At 42.7% G+C, this 19007-nt stretch overlaps 1 protein-coding gene across 2 annotated transcripts in view; it reads right to left on the bottom strand.

The window, feature by feature from the left end:
* SHC4 (SHC adaptor protein 4) overlaps positions 1 to 19007 on the bottom strand; it is a 49783-nt gene that overhangs the window by 21071 nt on the left and 9705 nt on the right. For both annotated transcript variants that reach the window (XM_084640494.1, XM_084640493.1), the window contains exon 2: positions 16290 to 16360. In XM_084640494.1, the coding sequence (XP_084496620.1) occupies positions 16290 to 16360 (71 nt within the window). The remainder of the gene's footprint in view (positions 1 to 16289; positions 16361 to 19007) is intronic.

The raw sequence follows: 19007 nt of genomic DNA on the forward strand, positions 1-19007 counted from the left end.
ACAGGAGCAGTAGTTGTGTCTGCCTAGACTCCAAAACTGCCCCAGCTGGTTACACTCCCCTACCTGATGGCCAGGCTAGCTAGTTTGGGTGTATGCTGTACCTTACCAAACTCAAACTACGATTCTCATGGGCAGCTTCTGCACTAGAAATTTTGTAACCTTTTTCCAGGAGTGGTGGCATCAATAGCGCAAGAGCTATTGTCTGTGGTGCTAGATTTGTCTAAGTAGGAAACTGCCCTCTGTAAATCTCAGATGAGTCCATCTCTGCTTCAGAACAATGTATATGAGTCGCAAAATTGGAATCTGGATTTCAAAGCTTCTCCTCTTCAAATGTGGGGTAGTTTGGATCTTGAGTTTTGATGTGGTGCATTGTAGAAATAAGGGCCAGAGGGGAAATCCAGAGCTGGCTTCTGCTTCTACTTGTCCTCTCTCAAGGTTTTTCAGCTCTGAGTATCAGTTCAGATTTCTTTGTCTAATAGGAATTTCCCACGGTAAAACCCCTTTTCTCACTTTCAAGTATTCTCTTTAGGCACTTCCCATTTATGAAAGCAGAACGGAAGGGTATAACTCATAAATCACTTACAGTGCTTACTGGCCTACATCAAAGACAGATAAATTACACACTTCATATAGCAAAGTGGCATGCTTATTTATTTTCCACACTTCAACAAAGAAACTTCTGATTTAAAATCACCCCGATTATCACATTTAATATGCAATGTAGCATTTAATTATCCTGATCCAGGATGGCACAGTTGCTGGGCAAAATAATGTATCTTGCTGAAGGTCATTAACATCTCACTTACTGATGACTTAATGTTTTGGAGCCAATGAAAAAAAAACCCTACTACAATGAGAGGTATTCAACACAAGCACATCTTATTTTATTGACCTTTTATCTGGGGTCTGTTTTAGACAGCGTGAATATGACAAAATGTCAGCTCAGTCTCAAAACAGCAAACATTCCAAAATCAAATGTAATCCCCTTGTCTTGGTAAACAAGCAATAGTACATGTGAGTACAGCAACTTAGCTATTAAAGGACCTGATCCTGTGAAGTGCTGAGTGCCCTCTGGTCTCATTGACTTCATGAGACTTAAGGGTGCCAGTTACCTTGCAGGAGGTGCTCAGCTTTTTGCAGGATTGGACTCAGTTACTTCCATCTCCAGCTGACCTCTGGCATTGGGGTCACAGGGGAAAGATGAGCTGTCACCTTAGAATGTTATAAACTAAAGGTGTGTGTGTTGGTGACTTTTTTGTATTGCATTGCAGATATCCAGGTGTAGAGCTATACTGTGCAGAAGACGGAAGCTAAAGCCCCCTTGAATTGCTTGTTTTGATTACTGCCAAATCAACCCAGTGTGCTTGTCATCTTCTGTATGTGACGACTTTAATTGGCTCCTAAAATGAGGCCAGTTTGCTCAGGCGTTTTCAGAACATTCATCGATCCAAAAAATCCTAAAAACATATTAATCACAACAGTGCTCAGGGCCAGATTTCTAAAGCCCAGACTCCCTATATGGGGGCAAGATAAAAGTCAGGCCAGGGACTCATTCCTGACCCCAGCTACTTTAGGACCATACACTGTAGCTTCTTCTGTGCTGGCTCTAAGGGTGTTAGTACTTGATGTTAATAACACAGTTGGCTTGGTATGGCTTTTCCAACGGTTTCATTTTTAAGGACTCCATGACATAGTCACAAAAGAAGAACTAAGTGAAAAAGGGATGCTTTGAGCTTAGGTGAGAAGAAATTTAGATGGGCTGTGATGACAGAGAAATTCACAAGGTGGCCACAAATGGAGTCCTATTGATAAATGTGTCATTAAAAACCATTGAACCCACATGTCATTTTGCAGAAGAAAAGAAAATCTATAACAAATTTCCTTCCATCAGTCTCTCCTCTTTACTGTATATTACCTACCCTGATTAGAAGCAGTGATCTTGCACCAGCTTCTCAATGGAAGCAATGAAAGTAGATTTTTTTCCCCCTCACATGTCTGCTTTCCCTCTACCAGAAATGCAGCTAAACTGAAAGCTACATAGCTCTGGCCCAGAGTGTTTATAATTTCTAAAATACTCCAGGAATAATTTGAACTCTAGCCTTCTAGTTTTCATAACCATAAGACAAATAGGGCGACAGAAGCTCATTGTAGTTTATTGCTTTTATATGTTATTTCACCGGAGGTCTTCTTTTTAATTGTGTCTTAATACAATTGTTTATGATGTACTGCAGGTGATGTGTGGACTTAGTGTACAGGTAATGAAAGCATTGTGGGTCCAGGGGCTAGGGTACAGGACTAGGTCTCAGAAGACAGGAGTTCTGTTCTATTTGCTGTATGCATTCTGTATAACCTTGGACAAAGCACTTAACTTCTCTGCACCTGTAAAATGTGGATAAAGATACTTAGCCACTTTTGAGAAATGTTTTAAGATCTATTGACTATAAGCCCTGTATCAGAGCTAAGTATTATTATGGCTATTTTTTTTTATTAGAACGTCCTACTTCAAGGCTGAAGAAGAGAGGGATTGAGACTTGTCTACTTATACCCATGCAGCTCATTATAGCACTGGCACAAGATCGTTCCCCTTTTCCTCAACTCGTTAGACTGCAACTAGTTACAATGTGTTGCATGAGCCTTTTCCCAGACACCCAATTAATCCCTGGTAAGAGTAATTCAGTTGTAGGAGGCCACACCTCTCATGTCAGATTTTTGTAAACTCCTACTTTAGTACATCAGCATGCTGGTAAATGAAACAGCTCATAAGTTAGCTCTAATACATCTTCTTCCACAGCAAATGGCAAGAAGTGTGATCATTCAGTCATTTCTTCATTAACATTACTCCTAAGGCTTTGCTTTAATGCATTCTTGTCATGTCTATGTCATATGTATCTACCCCCCCTCCCCGCCCCCAAACCTTTACTATGACAGTCAGGACCTTAGAGGCTGTCCCAGGTGAATTATAATTTACACAACTGAATTTCTATTCTTTGTCATCTCTCCTACACGCTCACAAGAAGAAAACATATGAAAAAGCCTATTGGATCCTTTCTCTGTTCTTGTTGTTTGGTTCTGGCCTCTCTTGACAATTGTCAGGAATGCACAGTCTGTAGCATAAACACCACCACTCACATCTGGGAACTCAAATATTCCAAACCACGGAGAGGCTTTTGCACTCACCAATGAGACAAACACTCACACAATTGCACATGCCTGAATGTGCACATTTGTATGAAGGCCCAGATGGAAGGAGAGAAGGTTCACATTATTTAAAGACATTCAGGGAACCCATTTACCTGCCATTTGACATGTAAAAATCCAAATGACACATTGTAATGGTGAAGCAGGACTTTTTCATGATGCACCTCTGTACTATACACACGAGGCCTCAGGAGTCAGTGCATGCAGCTAGAGAACCACTATTCTGATTCCAGTGAATCATTTGACACTTCACAGCTGCATATACATTATGCCTGTATTCTTTTTTCACATGAGGATTATTTACTAATCATTATCTTATGAAGGATCATTTTCCATTGCACCAATTCTGGTTACAAAGGCATTATACTCTTGGTGTGTCTCTGTGCCTTGGGTAATTTTCTTAAAAAAACCAAAACCAAAAACCAAAACAAAAAAACCTGTTACAGGCTGTCTCTCATCTAGGAGAGATCAGGAAGTAAATTAAAACTTGCAAGTTCAATTTTGATTTTTCCAGTCATAGTTTATTATTCAGAAAGGGACAAAGTGGTTAGGAAAGTTGGCTACCTTTGAGAGAGAGAGCGTGAGAGAGAGAGCTCACATGCACAGATACGTGCTGAGAAAGCTCAGTTTCAAAAAGAAAAAAATAAAATACAAATTAAAAAAAAAATTCAAGAGAGTGAACATCAATAACAGCCTGTGGGCTTCAGTCTCAGAGTCTAGTCCAATTAGTGCTTGTGGTCCAGTTGCATTAGGAGAGAAAGCAATTGGTACAGCAATAATGCTAATATAGAATTAGTACCGATGGAGTACAGTCCATCAGATAAATTGCCACCTGGAGAATAGTGTAATGTCAATGATGGCTTTCAAGCTAGAGAAAACCAGACATACCACTCAACACTACCAATGGCAGCCTCAAAGGGTGAGTAGCAAAATCCCAGAGCTTAGGGAGAGCTAGTAAACATACACTGGAACAACCTACTGCAGAACCTACACTTCAGGAGGAGATGCACACTTTGGGTATGACTTGCAAATAAGCTGAGCATGATACCTGAATGGGCCAGATCCTAAACTGGTGTGAACTGATAGATCACCATTGGTTTCAATGGAAATATGCCAATGTGTACCAGCTCAGCATCCAGCCTTATGGGTTTTGAACATTAATGACGTTAATGTTCAACTGAACTTTCATTGTAAAGGAAATCTTGAGTAATTAAACTTAAAGGCTATCACGATTAAGAAGAGAAGTAAATTCAGCGGATATACTCTGCAGGGAATGAAAGACTTTGGACGGATGAAAGTGGAAGACAAGCACATGTGCATTTCAGCAGACTAAACAATGCATTACCATAGCATGGGCCAAGCTCTTAGCAATGAGAATTGCCAAAACAATCACCTAGTTTAGAAATAATAAGCACTAAACCCTGCAAGCCATGGTGAGAAATACAGTTAGGAAGGCCAATAAATGATTAATATGAAAAACCTGTGAGATTCCTAGCCACAAAATCAATCTTTAAAATGGTAAAAAAAAAAAAAAAAAAAATGTTCATCTTGCATTCTAGGTCAGTACTAAAAGAAACCAAACTTGCCTGACATCGTATAAATTAACCAATCAGGGTTATTAGCCTACTTCCCAGCAGCCCCAGATTTTGCAGGACTGTCCATCTTCGAGCCCCAAACCCCCTGTCCTAGCTGAAGTGACTCAGATCCCACAGGGCTGGTTCAGCTTAGCTCCTGGCATTGTGACCTGGGCCCTGGAGCATGAGGTTGCAGTGCTACTTATTCAGATTTGGCCTGGTCTGCTGTCCACTCCCTGTCCTGCAATGCCTGGAGCAAGGAGCCAAGCCCAGCCAGCCATGCCAGGCAGGAGCCAACACTGCAGGGTAAGGTGGAGTGGGCTCTCTTTGCAACTCCCCCCTCTGCAAGTGCCTCCCATCCCCCAGGGCAGGACTCATCTTAAAATGTTGGGAGGCATGGACTAGCCCAGAACACCGAGGCTGGTTATATAGCAAAAGATGCAGAGACACTGGCCAAAATCAAAAACAAGGAGATTTGGCAACAGATGAACGATTGGACTCTTCAGCCAGGACAGTCTATACAGAATGAAGGAGTCCAAAGCAAAATTGATAACAATAGATCCCAATCTTGTACTAGAAAATGAAACCTTGGGAGTACCCATCCACACAAGCAATTTTCAGCAAAGGGGAACAAAGCAAAAGGAGGATAATTACTCAGCAGTTTCCATTACCTGTACTGTTCAATGTAGAATGCCTAGTCCCTTGTCTCATGTATTGGCTGCTGGGTATCCATGGATGGCATTTTAGATGATCTAACCACCTTTCCAATACATAAAATAGTTTCCTCAAGCTAGCCATGATATGTCTGGCTTTAATTTGAGTAATGACATATTTTACAGCTCACTAATATTGTGCTAAGTTGCTTATTTCAAGCACATCTAATGTGTAAATTACATAATAATGACATACTTTTAAGTTAGTAACAAACTTTACAGCATATGTGGCTGCACATTTATTTTGATAGTTATGAAAAATAAATAATGGGATAACACCTGATTTATATCCTAAAGTATTTCTAAGGTACAGTACAATTCAATAGGACAAATATAATTACAACATAAATTGCACCATAGATTAGAGAGAAGAAACCACTGTGGATATACCCCTGCTATGATGAAATAGCACTTGTTATATTGATAGATTTCTAGAAGCAAGTTGATTTTAAGTTGCTCTTTCAGGAACACATTTTCAGCTGGCATCAAACCAGCCTCCAATTTTGTACCTGCCATAGGACATACACCTGAATTAGTGGATGTAGATGTGATAGTTAGGCTCCCAGCAGTCCAGTCCACATATGCAAAATGGATGGAAGTGCAGTTGTGTGGACAAAAGAACTCGTATGTACATTTTTACGCTTAAAATCTGAGGCTGTGACTGAAAATGCGGTCCTTGTTATCACATTCGGAATGAAACGATGTGATTCCACTTTACACTCTACTGCAGTTTTTCCTCAACTGGTGGGTCCCGAAAGGCAACCGAGGGGCTGAGAGGGATTGAAAATTTTATTACAGTCAAAAGCAAAGAAAATCTTGTTCCCAACTTTCTGCACACCCTTATCCGTCCAAGTTAAATATTCTCTATCAACCTCTCAAAACACACACACACACACACCCCAACTCAATAGGCTTATCATCACTGATATGTTTTTAACTCTCACCTTTTCTAATAAATATAAGGAGGTTGTGGAATTTCTTTTTCTTTTTCTTTTTTTTTTTTACTTCAAATAGGGGGTAGCCAACCTGAAAAGGATGAGAAACACTGTTCTACAAATCCTAGGGTTTCAGCAGCTCTGCTATCTGCTGGATTGAAGGCGTCTGAAATTCTAGGGAGCTTAACAAAAAAAGGTCAAGCTAGCTGGCTGCTACAAACCTGTTGAGTGGAAAGCAACTTCCCAGCTGTGTGGGACTTGTTCTCTGGAGTCTGACTCTCTAGAAGAAAACTTGTTGCAGAATTTTATTTTATTTTTCCTTTTAATTTAAAGAGAAGAACTCACAACAACAGTAGACCACTTTGTTTATTGTTTCTCCAAACGAGAGTAAAAGAAGAGACGTGGGCTGATGTAAGTGAATAAGAATGCTGTTGAAATTTGCTTTTAAGCATCTAAAGGCCTGCCTACGCCATCTAACAGAAACGGATTGTGTGGCTCAACAAAGTAGAAAGTAATCATCCAAACAAAGTCAGCCTTATTGAGCCGGCCATCCCTGTCACCCCACTGCAGATGCCCTTAGCCCCAACAAAGTTGCCTGGCCATTTTCAAGTTTACAAGTTAATGTAACAATCAAAGATCCAGAATCTCTTCCCTTCTTCCCATAAATGTCCAAGTATAATTTCTAATAATGAGCTTGATTTATGAGCGTGCGCTAGGAGATGTGTAACAGGGAACTAGCCAGAGGGCTCAGTGAAACCGTGAAAATGCATGTTTATAGTACAACAAAGAGCGGGCAACTGGTTCATGTGAACAAATGACAAAGATTATTCACTTTCCACAGAGTGGGGCCCCAAACTAAAACCGTGGCTCTGAACACTCTTGGACCTTTGAGGTAATTCAGTGACAGACACATTTTGCACACAGCCCTTATTTTTATAATGGGAAGAACTAAAAACCTGTTGTAACCAATGCTGAACCTTGTGGGTGTTTGCATTCTGGATCCAAATAACTTGATTTGAGCGCAACTATAATCTCCATGGGGAAAAGCATTTTGCTCTGGAGAACAACATGCGCTAAACCCTTATAGGATAAGCACCAAAAAGAAGCAAGGGGCAAAACCCCCTCTATTACTACTTTTTTGGTTTAAGTGTGCAATCTAAATATAATTTTAGAGCACAAATATACATAACATTTTGAGATGTATAAGAGATCATCTGAATGCGCAAGACAATTTTTCATTTTTCAAACAGGCCAAGAGATTTATGGTTTGGAGTATACATCAATACCACGATAAATCATCCTATTTCTAACCTTCCAAGAAACTGATGACATCTACCCCATATCCTGTCCTTTCAGGCATAAGGCACATGACTTGCTCCGTTAATTTCAGTGGAACTAAATAAGCCATCCAAGACACCCTGCGGTCCCTTAGAACATGCCATATGGAATGTTAGCCTTGTTGTGTGCAGTGAATTTAGTCAGTTTCGGAAAGCAAGTTCAAGCCTCTAGGGTATACACTGACCTTGATGCAGAGTAGAACATGCACTGATAGAAACAGAAGTTAAGCATGAAAGTCCAGTCTCACAGCATGCACATGTTCCCTTTGTAAAGGAGTAGCAAGGGCTTGTCTATATGCAAATTGCCCTAGTTTAGCTAAAGGTGTGATATAAAAGTGATTTTGCTAACCTGATGAAAAAGGGAACAAGGACACTTTAATCGATATTTAGCTTACGTCAATTAGGGACAGGTTTAAGCGACCTTGAAATAAGTCACTCAGACTGAAATAAGCATATCTGTAACTAAACAGGATTAAAAACCTACATAAATTAAGCTAGCGCAACTTCTGTGGATACACAAGGCCTAAGTGCAGCAAATTCAGGGCAGAATAAAAGCAGAGGAGCTCCAGATTCTTTTTTCCAGTCTAGGTCTCCTTCCCGCACAGACTTACGGTGAGCTGCGCCTCGAAGGGCAGGTCTACAGAGCAGCTGGGAGGTGCAATTCCCAGCTCAGGTAGACATACATGCGCTAGCTCTACTGGTGCGAACACCTAAATGTAGCAATGTGGCCGCCGCAGCACGGACTTGGGCGAGCAGCCCAAGTATGTACCCGGGGGTGTTGGGTGGGATTGTACATGGGTGGTTACCCCGAGCCACTGCCTGTGGCTGAGGCCACATTCCGATGTTCAGCATGCTAGCTTGAGCAGAGCCATCTTGTGTACGTCTTGCCAAGCTGGGAACCACACTTCCCAGCTGCAACACAGACACACCCTAAGAGAATCCTGTACCGAACTCTCAGTCCGGGGGCAAGAAGGGAGAAGGTGGCTTTAAGACACCTCTGCACTGTCTTGATCCTGGCCTGCTATCGGAGCTGGAGAAGCTCCTGCTATAATTTAATGAAGTCTTGGGGACATGTCTGAGTTACTGCAGCCTTCCAGAGCTGCCATTGGGACTGTAATACTAGGTACTGTGGCCACAGCCTGGACACATCTCTCCTACCCTCAGCCCCACCCCCTACGCCAGGGTTGTGTCCTTGGGAGGCAGCCTTACAACTGTCTCCACAGTTGCTGTGCTTGGGGAATCTTCCCCCAGCCATGTATAGCAGGATCAGGGCCCCATATACCATTCTGGCTCTTTTCGGAGGCACAAAGGGGCCTGAGCAGGGGCGAGGATTTCATATTCTTCTTCCCCAGTCAGTTCCCACCTGCACACAGAGAGACTGATCCTGACAACCACTCAGGAGAGATCTTTGTCCTCCTCCCACTCCCATGGCAGAAGGTGCAAGGACTCTGAAGTCAGTCCAGTCAGCCTCAGCAAAGAGCACATTGATACTGCTCAGCCATGAGCTGCACAGCTACTTAGCTGGTTTGCCTCTCTCTGACTCATTGTTGCCTCTGACCCCAAGATCTTTCCTTCACCTGGCTCGGAGGAATATTAAAAAAATATACAAAAATGACATGCATCAAATCCGCTCCCCCTGCACAAAGTCTGAGTAAATAGGCTTTGCACAGGCAAAATCTGCAGGGAATGACACTCCAGAGCACACCTATGTAGAAATTCTACAGCAGCTAGTGCCCCCCACCTGGTACATTCATTATTATTGATCAGCACAGATGGAACCACCAGCGCACTATAAAGACAATTCCTGCTCCTTTGTGCCTGTAACTGTAACCCAAGTATTTTTACTGCAGCATTTGATGTGTGGGTGTGGGGGGGTGTATTGGTGGAGGGAGCAGGCAGGATTTTAAGTCCAAAGAAAGGGAGAGAAGCAATGGGGAGAAGTCATGGATTTTAGCATATTCTGTGTCTGCAGAACAGGGCAACTTGACTAGAAGGGTCCAGAAACATCCAGACATAGGGTGTGGCAGTTACTGGGCATGTTCAGCAGCTGTTTCTGAAGCTGGGCAGAGGGTTTTCAATAAGGGCAAGGAGTCTTGCAGCTTCCACAAATTCACTGACAGCTGAGTCAGTCAGAGCTCACCATGGGGAAAGTTTATAAATACAAAGGTTACAGACAGTCCTAGAGACTTAGCAGCATGCAAGACCAACGGATGTTGTCGGCTGTGGGGGCGAGCTCCCAGCACCGTACTTGTCTGGATACAGGCTACGGTTCCTATCTTACAGCAACTGAGAAGACCAGTCATCTTGTTATCCACATGCTAGCTGTGAGGATGCCCAGACTTTTCTTTGCTGAAAGCCGCTGAAGAAGTGCTGGGAAAAGAACTGAAATTCTGCCATTCTTCTCAAGCCCTGAAGAGTCCCGGTGACACACACACAACATATCAAGGCCACGTTATAGAAACTAAGAAATCATCTCTGAAAGAAGATCATATGGGAATGTGCCTGTGTGTATTTTAGTAGAGAAGTATAAATGTTATGGTGAAACCTTGCATGTAAACATATGTAACAAAAGCACAGTGGGAAAGTCTATATAAGAAACAGTAGATTTGGTACTTTATAGATTTTATTTAAGACGTTACTCGTAAATGATTCCAAAGACTATTTACAATGTGTTTTGTCTATTAAATATTTGATTGCAAAGAATCTGTATGGTTCCCTCTCTCAAACTGTCTGGGATCTATTAACGCCTACCCACAGGGCTTTACATAAAATAGCCCTGAGGTTTAACTCTGTGTAAGACTTTCTGAAAAGAGAGCGCTCTAGCCTATGTTTCAGCAAAGAGTTAAGCTGCTGTACAGGAAGAAGGGGAGCGTAATAGGTTATACATAACATTGCCTGAAACCGGTGGGTACACAGCCAGCTTTGCCTCCACCGCTGCTGTGCGCGCTACTGCGGATACCCGGCTAGTTACATTCGTACTAGCTGGGTGAGCGTTAGTGTGAGTACGTGGAGATGAGCAGGGACACTCACCCCCAGCTTGTACTGTAGATGAAGCTTAGACACACATTTTGGGGCTGCAATTTTGAAAAATGCTCCGTTGTGTAGAGGAATGCTATCAAGGTAAAAAAATCAAATCTATTTTCCCGTTTGCAGATACCTCAGATAATTAAAACTGAAAACATTTAAAATAGCCGGTATTTTTGTACGTTATTTATACTAGTTTCTCAGCTAGGAGGAGGAGAATAGACTAATCAGTTTTCTGTTTGCATCTAGTTAGTTGCTAATCTATTGACCTTCAAATTCTGCTGCACTAGGCCAGCATTAGGTTTGCACTTCTCTTTCACACACACTGCAAGGGGCTGTTTTATTTTCTTTTTCAAATGTTCTCACTGGAATTTTTTAAAGTAATGGAAACATGTCTATTGTTAAGTTTTAACATTGCTCATGTTTACAAACCCTAAAATTTGGGCCAGATTGGACTTGGTGAATTTCCTTTAAACAATTAATTGCTCATTATTTTCCAAACAATCCATCAACAGCTCTATTTTGTAAGTGTAATGACATACTCCATGGCATGCCGTTGTGAGATAACCTCACTTTTTGGCTTCTAGAGCTACTGAAGACGACAATTTATTGGTCTGAATGCCAAATGCTGACTTCCATGAGCCAATGGAACGGCACATACGTTTTCGATCTGTGAATAATTAGCGCGAGGGAATTGTATTGATAGCACAATAGCTTTTCTTTACTGTACAAAGCCAGGAACTGGGCTGGCTGTGTGCATAAGTTGATTATAAGTGCAAACAGCTTCTAGTTTCAAGTATGCACAAATCAAGGCTGCATTAAAATATGGTACACAGGAGCTTTAATGATAGACTTTTAACACCAAGACAAAAAGCAAACTTGTTTTTTGGAACGTATGGACAATATACGAAGCAGGGAAGCTAGCTCAGGTCACAGCAGAGATGAGATGCTACACCTTAAACAGCCTGGGTGTCAGCGAGAGCAGATGGACTGGATCAGGAAGATTAACAGCCTTTGGAGAAACTTTGCTGTGTTCTGGATGGAATGATGGACAACACCATGAGGGTGTTGCCATTCTTTTGAAGAAGAGAGTGGAGGTCCATCAGCATCAGACTTATGAGAGCCAGAATGACAGGGAAATGTAATAATATCACCCTAATTAGGTGCTATGCTCCGAAAAATGACAGTGATGAAGAAGTAAAGGACAAATTCTACCTTACACTACAGGCAGCATTAGAGAGAGTACCATGCCATGACCTAACTATTATCACGGGAGACCTGAATGCCAAAGTTGGTGAGGACAACACAAACAACGACAGAGCAATGGAAAAACGTGGGTGTGCCACCATGAATGAAAACAGAGAGAGGCTTGTTGATTTCTGTAATATGAATAACCTAGTCATCGGTGGAACCCTGTTTCAACACCGTGAAATCCACAAGCTGACATGGTGTTCTTCAAATGGCAGAGATAAGAACCAGATTGACCACATGATGACCAATGGCAAATGGCGACACTCACTGACAGATGTGAAAGTGAAAAGAGGTGCAGATATTGGCAGCAACCATCACCTTGTGACAGCCTCCGTCAAGCTAAAACTGAGAAGTGTGGGACAAGGAAGTTATGACATTGACAAGCTAAAGTCCTCTGAAATACAGAAAGCCTTCATTCTGCAGTTAAAGAACAGGTTTCAGGCACTTGCAGACCTTGATGAAGAGGAGGGGAATGCAGATGAGGAGATCAACAAGAAGTGGGACAAAGTAACAGCAATTTATAAACAGAGCAGTGAAGCCTGTCTAGGCTACAGGCAGAAGAGAGGGAAGGAGTGGATTACACCCAGCACATGGAACTTCATAGAAACCAGACGAGCCCTGAAGAAAAAAAAGGTTTAGACACAATATCCCAGAAGCAAAAGGACAAATACCACAAGCAGTATAGCAAGGCACACTGGGAGGTCAAACACCTTGTGAGAGTGGACAAACGACATTATATTGATAATCTGGCAACACAAGCAGAGGATGCAGCTGCTTGTGGTGAACATGGAACCGTCTACAAAATGATGCGGGTTATCAGTTGTAAACGGCAGACACCAACAAACAATCTTATCAAGGAAAAACAAGGCCACCCACTAACAAAAGAAAAAGAACAAGAAATACGCTGGACAGAGCATTTCAAAGAACTGCTGAACAGGGAGCCACCTAAAGAGGAAGCAAACATCCAGGAGGCAGAAGAAGATCTTGATATCAACACAGACATCCCAACTAAGGAAGAGATCATTCAAGCCATCAAATCCTTAAAAAACGGGAAAGGTCCTGGCGAGGATAACTTGAGTGCAGAATTTGTTCAAGGTAAATCCTGAGTTAGCATCTATCCTGGCCCCTCTATTTACATCAGTCTGGGAAAGGGGAAAAAGTGCTAGATGAGTGGACCAATGGGGTTATAGTGAAGATACCAAAGAAAGGAACTCTCAGTGAGTGTAATAACTGGCGTGGTATCACACTTTTATCTGTGCCAAGCAAAAGTATTGTGTAAGATCACAGTTTAACATATATCAGAAGCAGTTGATAGCGTTCTCAGAAAAGAGCAAGCCGGTTTTCAGAAGGGCGTGGATGCACAGACCAGATCTTCCACTCTATGAAACATAATAGAACAGTGCTTAGAACGGCAACAGCAGCTCTTCATAAACTTCATAGACTTTGAGAAGGCTTTTGATAACATTCACAGGACCAGCCTATGGCACATTCTGCAGCCATATGGAATCCCTTATTTCAACTTTACGTGCAGTGTTGATTACAGTGAGCTCAGCTTTGAAGTCAAAACAGGAGTACGTCGGGGTGTGTCATGTCTGCAATCCTCTTCAACATTGCCATCGACTGGGTAATGTGGCATACAACAGAAGACATGCTAAGAGGCATTAAATGGACATCCTTCTCATCCCTGGAAGACCTGGACTTCACAGATGATCTCACTCTCCTATCATATACCCAACACCATATACAAAAAAAAACAACTCGACTTAACGCATTCAGCCAGCAAATTGGACTGAAAATCAACCGCAATAAGACAGATATCATGGCCTTTAATATTGCCTCACCATCACCATTACAGAGAGAAGATTATGTTCTCACCAGTGTAGAAACATTCACATACTTGGGCAGCACCATCAGCTAAGATGGTGGAACAAGCCAGGACATCCAGAACAAAATCAATAAAACCAGGAACGCCTTCAGGAGCTTAAATACAGTCTGGAAATCATCAAAATATAACACCAAAACCAAACTCAAGATTTATCAGAGCTGTGTATTTTCAACAGTACTTTATAGTGCAGAATGCTGGGGAATGAGAAAGTATGACATGTCCAAACTGTCTTCATTACATACAACCTGCCTCAGAAAAATCCTCTGTATCTTTTGGCCCAGAACAATCTCAAACCTAGATCTATTGACACAGTGCAGCCAAGAGGATATGAGCACCATACTTGCCAGGAGGCATTGGAGATGGATTGCCCACATGTTTTGGATGGAAACTGAGTCCATCACCAGAGTAGCAATAAGATGGACACCTGAAGGCAAGCGAAAATGAGGCTGCCCGAAAAGAACATGGCAAAGAGTTGCAGAAGCTGAGCTGAAAACCTAGGGCACAGCTGGGGAACCACTGAAAGACTTGCCAGAAACAGACAGGAGCGGAGGAGCTTCGTCGCTGCCCAAAAGGCCAGAGGCGTAATGGGAACATGATGATGATGATTTTAACAATTTATTTTTCAAAGGCAGAGGCTCACCTCCAACATTCCACTTCATACAAAAGCCCCATTTAAAAATGATGCAGCATCTTATCAAGAGACTCAATATCAGCGTTAGCAACTTCACTTATAAGATAGATTGGCCAAATTCAAACAGCTTTGTAATTTTTCAAGTCCCCTTTCCTTAATCTTGATTATAATAATCCCCTGGAAGCTTAAAACTTTTCCTTCATGTTTCTGTCCCTTCTCAGCCCTGCGCAAACACAAACACACTGAGGAGCAGAAATGCCCCTTGGGAATTCCTCAATATATAGGTGGTGTGGTTGGGTGCCAGAAGCCTCACTCACATTCCCTGACTCCCCAACATAAACTGGGCTGGGGAATGGCTTGGGATGGGAGGGAGCATATCTGGGGCAAAGCCAGACTACTCTGGCTAGTGTGGCTGCAGGGCAGCTAACTGGCAGCTGGCCTTTCCAGCAGCCCAGAATCTTAGGCCTGGTCTACACTTCGGGGGGGAGGGAACAATCTAAGTTACGCAACTTCAGCTACGTGAATAATGTAGCTGAAGTCGACATACTTAGATCTACTCACCGTGGAGGGTCGACTGCTGCTGTTCCCCCGTCGACTCCGCCTGCACCTCTCGCTCAGGTGGAGTACAGGAGTCGACGGGAGAGCGCTCAGCAGTCAATTTATCGTGTCTAAACTAGACACGATAAATCGACCCCTGGCTGGATCGATCGTTGCCCGTCAATCCTGTGGGTAATGTAGATAACCCCTAGAGGGGCAAAGGTTGGGTGGGCATAGAGCTACCTGTCCGCACACACCTAGGCTGTGCCTCCTGCATGGGGCAGCATAGAATCTAACCCCAGCTGTTAAAGGGCTTTACATGAGCCATGCTACTTCCCGATAAGGAGTTTCTTTTGAAAGGGAAAAGTAGCATTTATTTTGAACCTCAAACATGTGCACTCACACACTTATATACACTCACACACAAATATAGAGTAACATGGACTTCACAGATAGGTAAATGAAAAATAAAGGAAAGGAAATTCTGGCCCTTCCCAGTCCTGTCACAGTATCTTATTAAAAACACTAATGCCTTACTCCAGAAGACTGAATATCAACACCCATCCACTTGATCTGTAGAGGAAGTTACAAACTTACAAAGATAATATAACACAAAGTATTTCACATTTAAGCAGCCCTAAGGGAACTCTACTGAACCCTGAGGAGTGATAACATGGTGTTTTTTTATTATTGGCCAAACCCAGAGGTTTAGTATCTAGGAACAAACTTTTGCTGATCTGAAGCCTGGAAATTAAGGCCTGCTGTGCACTAGAAAATGGACAGTGTTTCATACCCATTGTCCAGCCTAACTCTTCTCAGACTCCATGTTCAGCCCTGCTTGGCTGCTCGTGTAAACTGGGCCAAGCAATGCTACACACCTAATAAAGAATTCAAGACTGGGACCTTGCTAGACAGAGGGACCAATCGCACATTCCATCTCGGATATTGAACACATTTTGGTCTCATCTGCATCCAAAACCAAGCGTGAAAGAGGAGGGACCTCAGGATGGGGACTCTGTGTGGTGGTGGTGATGAACACAGATTATTTTCTAGTGCAGACACACCCTATTGCGATGGTCAGATATTTTAGATCACCATGTGAGAAAACACAGGAGTCTGAAGAGAAAACCCACATCTAAGGCTTTGTGTAGCAATTAATATTCAGGCTTTGTATTAAGCTGGATGTCAGTCGCCCACCACTTACCTGGTGACTTGTGTCCTGGTGCCAAAGTCCAGAGACCTCATTGACTGCAACACTTCTATACAGCCCATGTACTAGAGTAGAAATGGAGAGCAAAAAAAAAAAAAAAAAAAATCACAGCTATTTAAAAGAACACCTTGAAAAACAGAAAGAGGGTCACAACTGGGTGCAGACATAATTTTGGCCCTTTAAGGACATTAAATAGATGTAGAAACATTTGTACAATTGTTTTCAAATCTACTAATCAATATATATTTTATTTGATTGAATAATGTAACTGATGAAACAAGGATTGTAAACAACATAACATTAAAAGGAGGCAGGGCAATTGCCACACACAAAAATCTAACCACCTCCCTCTCCTCGACCCTACTTATCATTGGTTATCTTATTTCAGTTTGTGACAGTCCACTAGGTTTACCACTGGACCATGAGGGATGTGTGAAAGGCAGTGGTGACATTTATACATTAGCAGAAGGGCCATATGCCTTAGGACTGTCCTGCAGAATGGCCAGGCAGGGAACTGCATGTCACTCCAAATAGGACAGCATGGAGGGAAGTATTGGTGAGTACAAGAGGAAGGGCCTTTGGATCCACACCTGTGCAGATTCAGTGGCTGGCAACCCGCATATAGGGTGTTGGGAGAGCAGTGGCTGGTATTCCAGTCCCCAGCAGCAGGTGTGGAGGGACTGTATCATAGAGCACCAGCCTGCCCCTAGATCAGTGGATGAATTCTGTCCCCTCCAATCTACAGTACACACTTGATTTCCTGCAACAAAGCTGATTCATATGGGCTTTGTACAGGGGTAGGGGTGAAACAAAGAACTGTCAATCAGAACCTATGTGGAATCTCAGGATGTATTAGCCTAGGGATTCTTTGATGGTTACATACGAACCTATGGACATTTCTAGCTCAGTACAGTATGTAAGTCAAAGCCACTGACTGATATTACTTCACTCCAAAACATGTACAGTAGAACCTCAGAGTTACAGACACAGACACCTGAGTTACAAACTGACCGGTCAACCACACACCTCATTTGGAACCGGAAGTACGCAATCAGGCAGCAACAGGGACAAAAAAAAGCAAATACAGTACAGTTGCATGTTCTTCCGGTGAGTTAGCCACATGACTGTCTCTTCCTGAATTAAAGCCTCTGTTTGGTGAATGAAAAGAACTAAAGTAAGGAGATTATGGAATATTCTCACAGAAGCTACAGCTGACACTAGCTTGAGGATTTCTGAAATTACTATTACAGAAATATTTTTAGCGTACCCAAGTTTTGTTCTGTTTTTTAATTGTACAAAGTGGTATTTCTGCTGTTGGAAACTGTGACATCGTCCTGTAGGGCTGTGATTTAAAAATTAAAGGAAGTAAAAATCTGAGTTATACATTGCAGCATTTATGGAGAATGGGGTGTTCCTTCGTAAGAGCTAACTAATGAGAAGGGGAGTAGCTAAGCATGTTGCGCAGAAAAGCATTGTAAAAGTCTGTTTTCAGGCACAGTTTTTAAACTCCATTTTCTCTTAGGAACAGAAATTCAGTGAGCTGGCCGGCGACACTCTGCTTCCTTGGATGAAACGAAAGATTCAGAGGAGGGAGTGAGTCATATGCTGGGATCATATGATGATGAGTAAATTCACCCTTGCATCCTGAACAGATGCGTGGGAAGCTACTCTAAGCAAAGATGAAAAAAATCAATACTAGGTTTTCGCAATAAATTACCCTGACTGGAGCTGAGCTGATTCACAAAAGATGACTCCTTACTTAAAACCTGGGTAGAGGAAATGCATTAATATGGCAGCTTCCTCAGTTCCCTGATTTGTTTACTGTCCATGAGTGACCTGAAGATACATGATCAATAAAGTCTGAATCTCCAAATCTCAGGGGGAAAAGAGCAGGGAAAAGTGTAGAAAGAAGATAGTGGCCAGGGTCCAGGAGAAGCCGGTCAAAGAGAATGGGAGAAGCTGATCAACGGGAATGGGAGGGAAATGGAAGGCTGTGCCCCAGTATTCAGGAACTTGTGCTGAAGAAGAGACCTGTGGAGCAATCAAAAAGGGACTTAAAGGAGACTGGAACCCCTGCTAAAATAAAGCAAAAGAGAGTGCCCTAGGAAGTAAAAAGTGTGATGCCTTTGACTTCGGGTCTGTCTACACTGGAGCTGTCACTTCTAGTGCAGGTAGACATACCCACACTAGCGCTGATTGAGTAGTGCAGTACCAGTAGAAGTGTAGCTGCCATGGCATGAGTAGCGGGATGGGCTAGCCACCCAAGTACCTAGGTAGGGCGGGGGGTCTTACCCAAGTGTTGCCCTAACTACCCTCTTGTACCCCCTCCCACAAAACCCCCTCACCTGAGTTTACTGGTGCTTGCAAACTGGGCTAGCTGGCGTGGATGGGGAAGTGGGCAAGAGCCTGGGTTCTGCTTTCGCTCAGGCTGGTAACCACTTTGCAGTGAGGATGCAGGCTCACTCATCTGAATGCCAGTAGTCACCCACTGCCTTCCCACAATTCCCTTCATGCACCCAGAAGGATGGGCAAATCTCCCACATTTCACTGGGAAAGAATAATTGAGCCACTCAGATTACTGTACCACAGGGAACCATGGAATATGTCCTGAGAAGGCCTAATGATACTCTCATGGGAGTGCAGCAGTAAGAAGGACGGAGTAACAAGTAACTTTGGTAGGGCTTTGCATTGTAGCTGCTCAGACTCATGCTA

Source organism: Lepidochelys olivacea (genome assembly GCF_965140295.1).
Source record: "Lepidochelys olivacea isolate rLepOli2 genome assembly, chromosome: 10".
Lineage (NCBI taxonomy): Eukaryota > Metazoa > Chordata > Testudines > Cheloniidae > Lepidochelys > Lepidochelys olivacea.